At 41.9% G+C, this 17,064-nt stretch overlaps 1 protein-coding gene across 1 annotated transcript in view; it reads right to left on the reverse strand.

Annotated features, from left to right (window-relative positions):
- Nucleotides 1-4,740: 4,740 nt before the first annotated feature.
- The window catches only part of dnajb14 (DnaJ heat shock protein family (Hsp40) member B14), a 34,589-nt gene continuing 22,265 nt past the window's right edge, over nt 4,741-17,064 (reverse strand). The window contains exons 5-8 of the mRNA XM_020533936.2: nt 12,497-12,582; nt 9,025-9,134; nt 7,356-7,528; nt 4,741-6,251 (exon numbers count right to left, since the gene is read on the reverse strand). Coding sequence (XP_020389525.1) covers nt 6,127-6,251; nt 7,356-7,528; nt 9,025-9,134; nt 12,497-12,582 — 494 coding nt within the window. The 3' untranslated portion in view covers nt 4,741-6,126. The remainder of the gene's footprint in view (nt 6,252-7,355; nt 7,529-9,024; nt 9,135-12,496; nt 12,583-17,064) is intronic.

The following is a 17,064-nucleotide window of genomic DNA, read 5'->3' on the forward strand; positions in this document are numbered from 1 at the left end:
GTACTGAGGGAGCGCCGCACTGTCGGAGGGTCAGTGCTGAGGGAGTGGGCACTGTCGGAGGGTCAGTGCTGAGGGAGTGGGCACTGTCGGGGGGTCAGTGCTGAGGGAGCGCCGCACTGTCGGAGGGTCAGTACTGAGGGAGCGCCGCACTGTCGGAGAGTCAGTGCTGAGGGAGTGTGGCACTGTCGGAGGGTCAGTGCTGAGGGAGTGCCGTGCTGTCAGAGTGTCAGACCTGAGGGCGTGCCGCAATCTCAGAGGGTCAGTCTCGAGGGAGTGCTGCACTGTTGGAGGGTCAGTGCTGAGGGAGTGCCGCGCTGTCGGAGGGTAGTGTGCTGATGGAGCGCCATGTGGATGCATGGGTGTTCTTTGGCTCAGATATTAAATACATTCTCTGTCTTCCCTCTCAGGTGGATGTAGAAGATCCCATCTCTCCATTTTGAAAAAGAGCACTGGAGTTGGTATCAGTGTTCCTTTCTATTTGTCCTATTGCCTTCAAGGTTATGAGGACATACTCACTAAGGCTCCTCTAATCTTGTGTAGTTCATCGATTCTACTATTCAATGTGTATTTCCCAGCTGTGTTAGTCCTCCCAAAATGCATCACCTCACACTTTTCAGGATTAAATTCCATTTGCCACTGTTCTGCCCATCTGACCAGCCCGCCTATATCATTCTTTAGTCTAAGGCTTTCCTCCTTTGCTATTTGCCACACCATCAACACTGTGAACTTGTTGATGAAATCTCCTACATTCATATCCAAGATTATTAATGTACATTGCAAACAGCAAGAAACCCCTCCTGAGGTTTGGAAGAGTATTGTATGAATGCAAGTGTTTTATTTTTAATGTAGATGGCAGCATTGCCAGTATCTGATTGTTGTTGTTTAGTGAATTCATGACCATCACACTGCAAATTCATGGGTTGTACCCCTGGGTCTTTTTATTCATTCACAGGATGAGGGCATTGCTGGCTAAGCTAGCATTTATTGCCCATCCTAATTGAGTCACCATATTGCTGTGCGTCTGGAGTCACACGTAGACCAGACCAGGTAAGGATGGCAGTTTCATTCTCTAAGGGACATTTGTGAACCAGATGGGTTTTTCCCCCAACAATTGGCCATAGATTCCTGGTCATCATTAGATTCTAAATTCCAGATATTTTATTGAACTGAATTCAAATTCCACCATCTGCTGAGGCGGGATTCAAACCTGGCTCCCCAGAGTATTATCTGGGTCTCTGGATCAACAGTCTAGCGATAATACCACTAGGCCATTGCCTCCCCTCTTTTCTCAGCAGCGATCCAGGCAGGTGAGCTGTGAGAATCTTTGAGACTTTATTTGGCAGAACAAAATCCTAAACTCTTTCTTTCCCTCACCAACAACAAGAATTAATAATGTGACAGACAACCATCTTTGACTATTTCACCAAATGATGCACGAAAAAAGTTTTCACGATATGCAAGTTCAACAGTAAACTTATTCATTTTTATTTTAGGACACAAATATTACCACAAGGCATTAGCAGAGTTCCCCTTTGGAGCTCTTCGCACATTAAGACAGAATAAGATTTAGATAGAGCCTTGTAATTTGATCACTGTTATACGTTGCAGATAAAACTTGTAGTAAAGACGGAAATTGCACTCAGTATCAACTCTCAATTGACATTACTAATTATGGTCACAGTGTAAAATCTCTGGACATATTGATTGATTTTGATTGATTGATTTTATTGTCACGTATACTGAAATATACTTAAAAGCTTTGTTTATAAGCAGTACAGGCAGATCACAGCAAGCAAAGGGTGTATAGATCAAAAAGACTTAGAGGCATACAGGTTATATTGCAGGCTAGAGTCCATTCAACAGTCTCATAATTGCCAGAAAGAAGCTGTTCCTGAACCTGCTGGTGCGTGGGAGCAGGATTCTGTACCTTCTGCCTGATGGAAGAGGTTGTAGGAGATCATTACTGGGGTGTGATGGGTCTGTGATGATATTGGCCGTCTTTCCGCAGCAGCGAGCCGTGCAACTGGAGTCCATGGATGGAGTGTTGGCTTTTGTGATGGTCTGGGCTGTGCACACCCCCTTCTGTAGTTTCTTACAGTCCTGGGCAGAGCAGTTGCCATATCAGGCCGTTATACACCCGGACAGTATGCTTTCAATGGTGTATCTGTAGAAGTTGATGAGGGACCTTATGGACATGTCAAATTTCCTGAACCGCTTGAGGAAGAAGAGTCGTGTTGTGCCTTCTTGCCTGTCTCATCTACGTGGGAAGTCCAGGACAGGTCAATGGTTATCATCACTCCGAGGAACTTGATGCTTTCCACCCTCTCAACCTCAGTTCCGTTGATATAGATGGCGGCGTGTTCTCCTCCTTTCTTTCTGAAGTCAATGATCAGTTTTTTAGTTTTGCCAATGTTGAGAGACAGATTGTTTTATCAGGCCATCTATCTCCCTTCTGTATTTTGACTCATTGTTGTTAGATATCTGTCCCACTATGGTGTGTTGTCAGCAAACTTGTGAGTGGCGTTCATTCAGAATTTGGCAACACAGTTGTAGGTGTACAGGGAGTACAATTGGGGGCTGAGGACACATCCTTGCGGGGGGCTCCAGTGTTGAGTGTTATTGTGGAGGAGGTGCAGTTACCTATCCTCACTGATTGCAGATTATGGGTCAGAAAACTGAGGATCCAGCTGCAGGGGGCGGAGCTGAGACCAAGGCCACAAGAGTTTTGAGATCAGTCTGGAGGGGATAATGGTATTGAAGGAAGAGCTGTAGTCAACGAACAGGAGTCTGATGTAGGTGTCTTTGTTGTTCCAGGGATGAGTGCAGGGCTAGGGATATGGCATCCTCTTTGAATCTGTTATGTTGGTAGGGAAACTGTAGGGGATTGTAGACAGAGTGCATGTATCAGTTAATGTGGGGGAAGGAATACAAAACAAAGGACCATTAATGCAAGATAGTAAGGAAGGGGGGAAAAACATCAGCAAAGTCCCAAAATAGAAATCAGAAAATGCAGCAAATAAAGAAAAAAGTTCACATTTTGGATTGTGAAGGATCGTCACTTTTGATATCTCTCCTCGTCTTCAATAGGGTATCCACCAAAACAACTTTCACAACTACATTTCCCACCTCAGCAACCATCTCTGGCTCTGACTTATTCCACATAGATTCAAATTGAAGTTCCACCCAGCGTGTTTCAGATCCACCTAGGGTTACAGCTTTCTCCTAGATGTTTAAACTCTGAATCAGCTGTTCCTGATGAGTCCATACTGAGTCTTCATTGAAAAATCCAGTCAGTGCCATTTTCATGCTGCATCCCCATAATTCTGAAAATTTATTTTCTTCCAAGTACCAATCCAATTTTCTTGTGAAATCATTGATCATCTCTCTTTCTTCATCAGCAAAGAGTTCCAGGTCATTCCCAGTTAGAGCATGAAGTTCATCCTTGGGACTCCACTGCTGCACCTCTTAATAGTAGGAAGTATTTTTAAAATTGTTGATGGGATGTTAGTGTTCCTGGCTCGGCCGACGTTTATTGCCCATCCCTACTTGCCTTGAGGGAAGTCAAGAGTCAACTCCGTTGCTGTGGGTCTGGAGTCACATGTAGGCCAGACCAAGTACGGATGGCAGATTTCCTTCTGGAATGTACATAGGTGAACCCGATTACTATTTTACAATAAGTAACAGAGGTTATGTTAGCTTTCGTTCTTGGTTCCAAATTTTTAATGATTTCAGATTTCAGCATCTTAACATGATGGGATTCAAACCCATTACCCCAGAACATAAACCTGGCACTCAGCATCACTATTCCAGCGATATTACCCCTGCTCTGACTGCCTGTCCTGCAATGCAGAAATCCCATTTTATTCCCAGTTTCACCTTTTACATTCCCACTGTAGCTGCTCACTCAATTTGGGACTTGTCTGGAATGTGTGACCGAGCTTTCTAAGACATTTTGGCATCGGTGTGTATAACCCATGAGAATATTGACAAAATAGTGTCTCTATCTCTATCCGGCTGCTGGATAATGGAGGGAGGAATTGAATGGTGCAAGGAGTCTAAAAGAAGGGGAAGTAACCTTAATGTTTGAGCCAAGCCTTTCGGGGTGATGTCAAAAGATACTTCTTCACAAAATAGCAGGGAGAGAAATCTGGGACTCTCTGTCTCCTTTCCACCCCTCCACAATGCTGCTGAAACTGAGGTTCAATTCAGAATTAAAAAACCAAGACTCATAGAGTTTCACAAAAAAAGCAAATTACTGCAGATCGTGACAGTAGTCGGTAGCTCAGGAAAAATGTATGCCTAAAATTTCAGGTGAAGATGAAAGGTCATCTCAACCTGAATATATTTCATTTGGTACAATTACAACATTTAAAAGGCACTTCATGGGTATATGAATAGGAGAGGTTTCGAGGGATATGGGCCAAATGCTGGCAAATGGGACTAGGTAGATTTGGGATATCTGGTTGGCATGGACAATTTGGACCAAAGAGTGTGTTTCCATGCTGAACATCTCTATGACTATAACATACACATCAACCATGATCCAAATGAATGAATGGCAAAGCAGGCTCAAAGGGGTTGAATGCAACAGAAAACTAAGACAAGAATTCTGGGAGATTAAAAAAGCAGCTTGGTTCTGTAATGTGTGGGCAGGCAAAATACAATGTTATAAACTTTAGTACAAATGAAGCTACTAGTCGCTATCTTGGAACAAAAAAAAACTATAGCCTCATAATTATCCACGCTTAAAATAACTTTTATTTGATGTATGTTGAGAGAAGGTTATGTTAAATATATTTTTATATAATATATATTACAATCAGCATTCCAAATTTACAACACAAACTGATTTCAGCATGGCAGGAGAAGAAACACAGAGCCAGGTTCTGTGGACTTTAGATGTTCACAACTTTTTAGGAAGCTGTACCAACCCATCTGTCAGTGGAATTTATCTTCTGAATTCAAGTACCTATGACAGTATTGTTTTAATGTTTCGGGTGTAAATTTATATGTCAATGCCAAATCATTGGATATCAGATACGCTACTTTGATATCAGGTGTGGGAAGAAAAGTTGAACAGAGTCCAACTGGAAATAAACTTGTTATTATAACACCACAACAGTCAGCTTCATGTTTCTTCACCCCAGTGGAAATCTCTAGGTGAGTTTTTCCGTTCTATCCACATCTTTGCCAGTCTCCCACAACAGTCATCATAGTATTCAGTCTTCACAATGGGATTTCTTTAAATCTGTATGTACATTGTCATTTATATTTTTAAGCAGCACAAACAAATGCTGCTCAAGAAATACAGCACAACTATAGAATATTCACAAAAGTCTATGTACTGCCACACATGCAACAGTGGACATTCATCCCAAAAACGTTTCACATAATCCTTAATATAAGGAGTATGTCAATCTATCGCTGTACTGTTTCCCTTATTCAGTTAACAGGAACTGACAAAAATGCTGATGAATACATTTTGCCAAAACAATTTGTTAGAGCAAAATAATGGGGAATGTTTCTAAAATTTCAAGACCTCATGTTCAAGGAATGTGTTGAAATGCACCTCACCATTAACAAACTATGGAATCATTCTGAAATAGCTACTTATCTTAAAGTACAAAATTGTCAATAACAGACACTAGCAGGGAAGACTCTTCAACTATGCACAAGCATCTAAAGGACTGGGATCACGGCTCGGTCCAAGTGTGTGGAGTTGTAACTTGTGCCAATTAAACCACAGTGAACATCAACACAGACAAGACTGCTCTGAAGCTAGAGGTTGAGAGCATGTAGTCCTTAAACCTGGATACAACTGATATTAATTGTATTAGGTTAGATCATGTGCTTTTTTAAAAAGCTAATCTAGAATACACTGTATTGTATAGAATAAAGTGAAGGGATGTGAAACACACACACACACCGGTCACTGTAGAGAGCTTTGTCTTCAACAAATCAATCAGAAGTCTGTGCTGTGTTCAGTAGGGTGGCAGCTGAAGATTCTCAACGTAAGACTCGGTTACAAGACTGAGATTTATTGTTTATTTTAAAATGTCAATAGATCAAAATGTCTCCCTGTACAATAAAACGTTTACATTAAAGGCAAAAGCCTGGCTGACTGCCTCAGCCTCCTCGATACAGTTCATTGAGTCTTGCCAGTTTTTCACAGCTTTCCATCCGCATGAGTTCAGCTTTCTTCCGTAGTCGGTCATCTCGATATACCTTGGACGCATAAAGGTAGTCATTTCCTTTCAAGGATAGAGAGAATAGCATAATTAATTAATAGTATCTGGTGTAATGGATATTAAGAAATTACAAGTCACAGGGGTATAGGGTTGCCCAACAGGGCAAGCTAGCATCACACTGACTAATTGCATTGAATGTGCAGCACAGAGGATGCATCTTCAATCCAGTTATAATTCTCTGCTAGAGTGTATGCTTCACACATGCCTCCTCCTGACCATTTCCATTTAATCCCATCAACAACAAAGGGAAGACAATGAAATTGCAATACTGACACTGGATTAGTAATCCAGAGGCTAATAATTTGGGGATATGGAGTGGCATGGTGGTTCAGTGGTTAGCACTGCTGCCACACAAAACCAGAGACCCAGGTTTAATTCCACCCCTGGGCGACTGTCTGTGTGGAGTTTGCACATTCTCCCCGTGTCTGCGTAGGTTTCATCCAGGTGCTCCAGTTTCCTCCCACAGTTCAAAGGATGTGCAGGTTAGGTGGATAAACCATGCTAAATTACCCATAGTGATTAGTGATGTGCAGCTTAGGTGTGTTAACCATGGGAAATGCAGGGTTACAGGGATAGGGATGGGGATGGGTCTGGGTGGGATGCTCTTTGGAGGGTCAGTGTGAACTTGTTGGGCCCAATGGCCTGTTAATAAACACTGGGGATTCTATGGAAATCCCATCACAGCAGCTGCTGGAAACTAAACTAAATTAATAGATCTGGAATAAGTCTCAGGTGATGGTGACCACAAAACCATTGTCAATTGTCATTTTTAATAAAATCCATCTGATTCACTAATGCCCTTTCGGGAAGGAAATCTACCTCCAGATCCAAATCAATGAGGTCGGCTCTTAACTACCCTCAGTGCAATTAGGGATGGGCAAAAACTGCTGTCCTTTCCAGTAACAACCACATCCAATGAATGAGTAAAAAAAAATCTCAACAGCAGAAGTGAAAAAATTTCCAAACAGTGGAAAAACTATCCATTAAGGTTGCTTAACCAAAGGGACCTCATAACAAAAAGCTGTACAATGTGGTTTCCGAAGGAAGGTCCATTGAACAATCGCTTAGAAAGGGTGAAAATCATAAGCATAAGTTTAAACAACTCACTCTCTTGTCTTTCCTTCCAGCAGTTATTTCGAAGGTTGTTTACATAATCATCTTCAACACTCTTTTCTACCTTTTGTAATGCCACACCTGTGTATTCTTTGTCAAAGTCTTTGTTGACATAATAAACTACTTTCAAATTACTGGTTTGCTTCCTAATGGTGTGTTCCAGGGTGCTGCAAAACACAGAAATACCCATTGGTCAACTTAAACATATTTAACTCTGCTTTCTCTCCACAGATGCTGCCAATCCTCCCGAGTTTCTTCGGCAATTTCTGTTTCTGTTAAACACACTTCAGTTGAGTGACGCAACATTTTTCCAACATCCACATTCAGTGTCCATTTGCAAAAGAGAAACTTGCATTTTGGTTGGCATGGATGCATTGGAACAAAGCGTCAGTTTCTGACTCTACAATTGTATTTATACAGTGCCATTCATTACCCATGGCTATCCAAAGGACATCACAGCCAGCAGTGAAGATCATTGCAATGTATGAAACGCAGCAGCCCAATACAATAATAAGATGGTGATAGATAATTTTTTTGATTTTTAGGAAGTGAGTTCAGTTGAGGGATAAGTATTGAGTAGGATACGGGGTGGGGGGGGAGCTCAGTTCTTCAAAATTTAATGCTTTTAAAACAAAAACTGAACAATCAAATAACGTGAAATAAAGAACTTTCAAATAGGCTTTCAGACAAATCAGGAAGAAAAGCATTTTTCTTTAAAGAAAACTTGAGAGAAACGTAGAAATCTAACATTTAGCTCCTGCAATTGGAAAGCTGAAAGTAAGGAGTAATCTACTCAGTGTCCTGAGCCCCACACAAGACGTGTGTCGGGCGTAGCTCACTGGATGATGTTTATAATCAAGTCAGAAGTTTGTGGACTCAAGTCCCACTTTGTTACGGTAAGTGCACACACAATGCAGATTGACACTCCCAGTGAGATACTGGGATACTGCTCCACTACCACATGTGCCATCATTCAGAGGAAACATTAAACCGACGCCCTCTCCGGGCCCCTCAGATGGATCTAAAAACTGTTCTTGTCAATATTTATCCCTTAACCTACAGCAATAAACCTGATCATCATAACTTTGCTGCTTGTGGATTTGCCATGTTTCCTCCATTAAAGCAGTGGCGAGACTTCAAATCTAATTCATCGATGTAAAGTGGTTTGGGGATGATCTGAAATTATACAAGGTGCTATCTCAATGCAGGGGTTTTTATTTTACAAAGTAAACAAAGTATCATGGCTTGTTACCAATTTGAGTTGTTTCTCAAAAATTTAACAGGGTGTCAGACAATGGATTAAGCCCCAGATGCAAAATTCCCTCAGACACTCCCTCAAGCTTTACAAGCAGCCAAAGATACTTGCAATATTTTGTTATGAGTGAATAAAAGCTCATATTAATGTAGCAGTAACTAGCTGCTTTTATACCCTGACTGTCTAGAACATTTTGTCAAGGATGGTACCAGAGAAGACACTGGAGCATCTTTGCTACAGTGACTTTATTCAATCAAGTTGCTGTTCAGCTTTCAGCTAACAAGAAACAAACCCACATGCTCATTCCAAGTCAAATTTGGGGCAGGAAGCTGACTTTGTTTCTAAAATCAACCCACAAGACAAACGAAGAAATTCAAGAACATATTGGTTACAGTCAGCAGTACTTACGCTCTGTAGTAGAGACTGTATGGTGGAGTAGATACCATCAATTGACTCAAAACTGACACCAGGATCAAGACAATAATAGGTAACAGCTGTAAAAACATTGAAAATCCTCCCTGTAAGATATAGGAGAGTAAAATCAAGATGTATTCAATTGCTCTGTCACCAAGGCTCAATAGCGTCCTTAAATATTTGCAGGTTCAAAGTTAGACTGGACACCAAGCCATGATCCCATTTAGTAGGCAGGCTTGCAATGTGCTTCACTGCTGCTTGCTACAAGTAACATTTAAACAAGAGCTTGTTCTCTGCAGGCAAAAGAAACAACGGAAAGTGGTTTATAAAATCATGAGGGGCATGGATAGGGTGAATAGCCAAAGGCTTTTCCCCAGGGTAGAGTAGTCCAAAACTAGAGGGATAGGTTTAAGGTGAGAGGGGCAAGATTTAAAAGGGACATAAGGGGCAACTTTTTCATGCAGAGGGTGGTATATGTATGGAATGAGCTGCCAGAGGAAGTGGTGGAAGCTGGTAAAATGACAACATTTAAAAGGCATCTGGATGGGTAGACGAAAAGGAAAGGTTTAGAGGGATATGGGCCAAATGCTGACAAATGGGACTAGATTAATTTAGAATATCTGGTCGGCATGGACAAGTTGGACCGAAGGGTCTATTTCTGTGCTGTACGTCCCTATATCTCTATGTCTAGGCATTGCTAAATTTTTTAAAAAATGCCCAAAGTGAGGGGGACAATTGTCACCTGGTACATTCTCCATGGCAATGTTCCAACTGGATCTGGCTTGCCAACCAATCAGCACCCTTTTACTATTATCGTACAAATTGTTGCTCCCTCTGAAATGTGGCATTTTGTGACTGTCCTGTCACGCACAAGATGAAAAGCTCAGACATCACAGTTCATTCTCCCCCCATTTAAAAAAAAACTCTCTATTCAGGTATTGGCACCTTTCCAAATAATGCAGCCACCCCACCCGCCCTAACCCATGCAGTAGAAGCTGAAATACCTTCCCGAGTTAACACACACTCCATTCCCAGGTCTGCAGAGCACGAAACTGACTGGAACTCTTTGCTGTACTTGATACAGATTGCTCAAATGATGAGGTGGTGTTCAATCGCTTAGATGTATAGAAGATAATCCCACGCATGGGACAAGACCAAAATGAGAAGCCATAAACTTAAGACAGGCACAAACAAATCCTTCGGGAATTCGGAAGATCCCAGAAAGTGGTGAGAATGTGAAACCCACAGGACTGATTGAGGTGAATAGTCTTGATAGGCTGATTTAAACAGCAATTATTTTGGGTGGTAAAAGAACATCCATTTTCCCTTGTGTGAAGGTGGGTTTCCTGACAAGATCTTGAAGCATCAACACTAATTTTAAGGTTCTGCCCTTTCTTTTCTTGGGCTGCCACAACCTCCCCTCCCCACACCATCAGGGGAAACAGTTTCTCTCCATCAATAAAACTGAAAAACAGTTCAGATCACTCCCTTCATGCTGTACTTCACTGAACATAAAGGAGCTAATTTTCTCAGGATTTAAGACTGAAACTAACAACATTGCTGCAAAGATTTTAGCAAACGTTTGGTTGATAAGGTTTTGCTGGTGGGTTTATTACAGGAGCTTGAAGGATGTTGATAAAATGTAAGCTAGGAATTAATCCTCCAATCAGTGAGTGTAACTTTCAATGTTCCTAGCTGAAGGGTTCAGGAGAATGGACAGTTGCTAAAATGCAGCATTTATGTCTGTGCCCAGAACAACAAAAGGAAGCAGAATCTTTGAAAAGGGAAGGAAATATCTGAAAATAAAGGGGAAAAAAAGACGATTGGTCAAAGAAATGAATTAACTGGATGTAAACAAGTTCCTCTTGAATAAGTGTAAGAACATAATGGAAACGGGAAATGGTGAATTTGTTCTTTGAACCTGTCCCACCATTCAATGAGACTAGGGCTGACTATCCTCCATTTCCTGCAAATCTTGCTGATTAAAATTCTGTCTCTTCAAAAAAAATTCCCCAGTGCCTCAGCCAAAACTTACCCCTCAAATAATATCACAAATAATAACACCGTGAGCTGGGCATTGCTGTTTGACAGAACTTGCTCTGCCCAGATTCTTTGGTGGGTTTCCAAATTACATCATGACAGTAGTTCAAAACACTTCATTGGCTGTAAAAGGTAAAAGGTTTCCCAGACTAATACTGGGAATTGGCAGGTTAGACAGGTTAGGCTTGTATCCACTGGAGTTTAGAACAGTGAGAGGTGACTTGATTGAAACATACAAGATTCTAAGGGGTCCTCACTGGGTAGATGTGGAAAGGATCATTTCTCTTGCGGGAGAATCTAGAAGTAGACAACACTACAACACAATGTGGAAAATGGCTCAGGTATGCCTTGTACACAAAAAGTAGGGCAAATCCAACCAGCCTATTGCTGCCCCATCAGTCTACATTCAATCATCAGTAAAATGAAGAAAGGTGTTTTCAACAGTGCTTGCTTAGCAATAGCCTACTCAGAGGCACTTAGTCTGGGTTCCACAGGACCACTCAGCTCCTGACTTCATTACAGCCTTGGTTCAAACATGGACAGCACAGCTGAATTCCAGAGGTGAGAATGACAGCCCTTAATATCAAGGCTGTGTCTGACCAATTGTGCCATCAAGGTACCTTTGCAAAACTAGAGATAGTGGGAATCAGGGAAGGGCTCCCACTGGATGAAACTATATCTGGCACAAAAGGAAGATGACTGTTGGAGGTCAGTCATCTCAGCTCTAGGACATCAGTTTGCCCATGATCTCGACGAATGGTTGAGCAGACTTGATGTGCCGAATGCCTACTTCTGCTCTGACATCTTCTGGTCTCGGAGTCACTCAATTTAATAGAGATGAGGGCAAGAGGCTTTGGAACACTCTTCCTCATAAAGCATTGTCCTCGAGTCCTTGAATATTTTTAAGGCCGTGGTGGTTAGATTTGTGATAAGCACGAGGCTGAAAGGTTTTCAGGGCTGCTGAGATTGTGGGGTAATTAGATCTTATTGATTGGCCTAAACCCACTCCTGATTCATATGTTTGTATGTAAAATGTTTGGAGAAGTGCGGATGTCCTGTACAAACACAAGTATTTCTTCTGTTCATAGCTTTCTCTCCCAAATAAAAATCAACCCATGGATTTTAACATAAAATACAAATTTTGAAAGTCTCATGTTTGCCCATGGTCTATTGGGAAGCTGATCAAATCTGAATAAAGCTGAAATCACCATAGTCGTACCAGACCATAGGGCTGCTCTCTCATTAGAGAGATACAACAGGTGTTGGTTTAACCTGAGGGTCACCACACCTAACATGAGGGGAGAGATTGAGAAGGTGAGACCCAATTGAACCCATACTGTTGGTGTCAGGCTACATTGCAAACCAGCCATCCAGCCAACTGAGCTAACCGACCCCCCCCCCAACCCCAACACACGGAAATACGTACATCGGCTCTCTCGTCCTCTCTGTCTGCTCTGTGGTGTGATTGATGAGATCCTCGAGCTCTTCCATTATTGTACACCTGTGTGTGTCCTAAAAGGATAAATAATAAGAGAATGAGCAGTTCCATTAACACTGAAAACATCTAACAGTCTGGAGATTGAGACATATTTTCTTGCTTATTCTGCAAAAATAAAACTGCATTAGAAATAATCCCAATACAGCATGGAAACCAATGCAAATCTATTTGAAAAAATAATCGATTTTATAAGCTATTCACATGGCAAAGCAAAACAAATTCAATATATTTTCCTAATGCAGTAAGAATTACATTCTGCATTTAAAGCGCCTTCTGAACTCAATGGGTTCTATTGTCCCAGATTCTAGCCTGTGTTTCTCTGCTTGTCCCATTTCCCTCTCCTTTCACCATCATCTCTTTGATCATCTAATCTCTCCTGTCTTCGACCCTATCACAGGCCCTCCCTTCTGTCCTTCCCTCTCCTCCCCCCTTTCCCTGTCTCTGTACCTGCTCAAAATGAGCCCCTTCTCCAACTTACTCCAGTTCTTGTGAGAGGTCAGTGAGCTCAGTTTGAATGTCCATGGATTCTGCCTGACCTTGCTGCGTACTTCCAGCATTTCCTGGTTTTATTTAGACTATGAGATTTACCTCAACATCATACTTCTGGCGAGTTATTTCCATTTGATTTCTGCTGATAGTGAAAAGGATTACATGATTTTAAACTTGTTCATAGCTACTTGTTTTAAAATGGCTCAAAAATCACTTCAGCCAAAGTTGGAATGGGCTTTTTCAAATTATATATAAACCAGGACTCTGACACCTAGCTCCCAGAGTCTATTCCAACTCTGTTCCAGACACAAGCCGTTAATGTTGAGAGATAGTAAGGAGTCCAGACCCAAAACGTCAGCTTTCCTGCTCCTCTGATGCTGCTTGGCCTGCTGTGTTCATCCAGCTCTACATCTTGTTATCTCAGCCATTAATGTTGCTTTGGTTTTACCCTTGGCCCTTATGCTAATCTTATCAGTGCAGGAAGTTAGGTGTTAGCTTCAGATGTCAATTGATTATTGTTCCTGATTACATACTAACCACCCCCACTCCCTCCTAGTGAAAACTCTAGGCCCAAGTGTTCATTAAAACAAAAGGTGAGATTGTTTACCTTCCCAGGAGAATGTTGGACAGTGGAGTGTTTACAGGGGAGTTACAACATGGAAACTCATCTTCAGTATTTGTGTCAGAGTTAATCCTCTAGATGAGCAGGCACCTGAGCCCCTTGGGTCCACATTTATAAATGACAACAAGAACAGGCAGTTTGGACTGCAAAGTCTCTACAGCACAGAAACAGGCCATTCAGCTCAAAAAAAGTTTTGCTTTACATGTCACCCCCTCTTCGTCTCACCGTATCATCACCTTCTATTCTTTTCACCGTCATGTTTCCAGTCTCCCCTTAAATGTCTCAATAACAGTTGCCACAAACATTCCCTGTGGGAGCGAGTTCCACATCCACACTACTCTCTGGATAAAGAGGATTCTCCTGAATTCCCAATTAGATTTATTACAGACAATCTTGTATTGAAAGCTCCTTATCCTAAACTCTCCCACAAGTGGAATCACCATCATTATTTCAAACCCATGAAACCCTTTCATAACTTTAGTGATATCCATCAAGTCACCTCTAATGCAACCTTCTTTTCCAGAGCAAATTGGCACAGCCTGTTCAATCCTTTATGACGGTTATAATCACTCATTTCTGGCCCCCTTTGAGGAACTTCTGTTTTTGCATCTTCTCCACAGTGCTTCTCCTTCTTCCTGTTCTATACCCACATTCTCTCTGAGTGGAGAGGAACATTATCCGCCTCCTTCCCAAAAAAAACTCCTCTGGAATCTGACTCAGCCCTTTCTCCACCTGTGAACCTTGACCTTGAGTGTCAGCAGACTAATGACCACCAAACTTCCACAATCTGGAGTCTCTGGGAATTACGGATCCAGGAACAGCTACAGGCAAAAACTAGAGAGAAGGATAATCACAGGGGTGTTAAAAAGAAAATGCTCCCATCTATTTCTGGAACAAGTTTGTTTATTATTTAGTTGTAAAAATTGACGTTGGTGGACAATCATCCAATTGGGTAGTGACATGCCCCACTTGTGTCCTGATTGGGTGGCGAGGTGGGGAACTGCGACCATAGATGTGTGCACGCAGCCAATGGTAGGAGCTTAGGGGCAGGCAGCTAGGAGGTAGGAGGTCATGTGATGAACCAACCTCCATTCAGTGACAATCAGGAGGAAAACCTGGGCTAATTTGTCTCTCATTAAATTAGGAACAGGAGAAGGCCATTCAGCCCTTTGAGCCTGTTCCTTCATTCAATGAGATCATGGTTGCTCTCCAACTTAACTCCACAGAACAGCCTTTGCCCCAGATATCCTGATATCTTTAGCAGACAACAATCGATGAACCTTGGACCTAATAGCACTTGTGAAAGAGTGAGTTCGAAACTTCTATCAACTTTTGGGTGTAGAATTGATTCTCAACTTCACTCCTGAAAGGTCTGGCTGTAATTGTTTGGTCTTTAGGTCATAACTCCCCATCAAGCAGAAATGATTTAACTCTATCTACCCTACCAGTTCTCGAAAAGTTTAATTACTGCCCACATAGAAAAGAAACCAGGCATTCTCCCCAAGTGGTCCATGTTTTCTGCTCCACATGGGTCTTTTGCCAGTGATCGGACACTCCAAGGACAACACTATCAACCTACAACACCACCCTAACCGAAAACACATGAGTCGATGCATTCAATCAGTCAACGCAACTGCCATATGACCAATTTGCATCCACCCCCATCATTCACTTGAGCAACCAAAGGGGAACTGCCTCACTAATCCAATCTCAGAAGGAACATTGTTACAAGAGTATTTTTATAGGAGTTTTCAAATCAGACTGCAACACTCAGAAATAACAACATCTGTTCACACTTTACTACTTAGACATCAAATTCTTCATCCATTTAACAAATATTTGGAGACAATTAAATTCCTACTTCTGTTGTTTGGACTATTAAAGAGTGTCAGAAAATGGTTTTCACAATATTGTGAACATATTTCATTGTTAATTTTTTTTTGAAGATTGATGCTTAAATGATTGTGGACAGTGATTCATTTTGGAGTTTTTCTCATTCTTGCCTAAGAAATGGGTGTCAATTAGGGATGCCCATCCCTCATTGCCCTTGAATTTATCACCTCTTTAGGCCAAATCAGAGGGCAGTTAAGAACCAAACACGTTGCTATGGGTCTGGAGTCACATGTAGGCCAGACCAGGTAAGGGTGTGAATCAGCTGAGCTTTTACAACAATTGACATTGGTTGCTTGGTCGCCATGAGGCTAGCTTTCAATTGTATGCTTTTCACTATTAAATTCACATTCCACCATCTGCCAAGATAGGATTCAAACCTTCATCCCCACAGCAGGAGCCTGGTCTCAGGATTAGCAGGTCAGCGACATTACCACTTAACCACCATCCCTCCACAGTGCTGAAGAGACACTTTAAGAAGGTCATAGAAAGGACAACAGGGCACTTTTAATCTAAAACCACTTATTGGAAATCATATGGTTTAAGCAAAAGTGAGGGCACAGTGACTAACTTTGCTGGAAGTCATGTGTCTTCAGTGAACTGCTGGATTTACTGCAAGTGGCTTGACTACAGAATTCATGGCTGTCAAGAGCTGTGGTTATTTTGATACTGTTTGCCAATTTAGTTGGGGTACAGCCTTCTGAGAAAGAAAGAAGTTCATCCTCTGCCCTTCTGACAAAATCATAGAGTCATACAGCATGGAAACAGACCTTTTGGTCCAACCAATCCATGCCGACCATAATCCCAAACTAAACTAGTCCCACCTGCCTGCATTTGGCCCATTTCCCTCCAAACTGTCACTATTCATGCACTTATCCAAATGTCTCTTAAACGTTGTAACTGTACCTGCATCCACCACTTCGTCTGGGAGTTCATTCCACACACGAACCACTCTCTGTATGAGCAAGTTGCCCTTCATGTCTTTTTTAAATCTCTCTCCTTAAGATATGCTGCCTGGTCTTGAAATCCTCCCATCTTAGGGAAAAGACACCTGCCATTCACCTTATCTATACCCGTTGTGATTTTATAAACCTCAATAAGATCACCCGTCAACCTCCTACGCTCCAGTGAAACAAGTCCCAGTCTATCCAGCCTCTCCTTTTAACTCAAACCTTCCATTCTCAGCAATGTCCTAATAAATCTTTTCTGAACCCTCTCCATTTTGATAATATCTTTCCTGTAACAGGGCGACCAGAACTGCACCCAGTACTCCAGAAGAGGCCTCACCATTGTCCTGTACAACCTCAACATGACGTCCCAACTCCTATACTCAAAAGGTCTGAGCGATGAAGGCAAGTGTGCTAAACGCCTTCTTAACCGTCCTATCTATATGTGATGCAATTGATAGAATGATCTAATTGTTCTCCTGAAAAGCTTCTGCAAGAGCTCTTCTCAACATTTCCTAGACAAATAGCATCTGGACAGGTCACTATAA

This window comes from Rhincodon typus, chromosome 1, assembly GCF_021869965.1.
Source record: "Rhincodon typus isolate 14 chromosome 1, sRhiTyp1.1, whole genome shotgun sequence".
NCBI lineage: Eukaryota > Metazoa > Chordata > Chondrichthyes > Orectolobiformes > Rhincodontidae > Rhincodon > Rhincodon typus.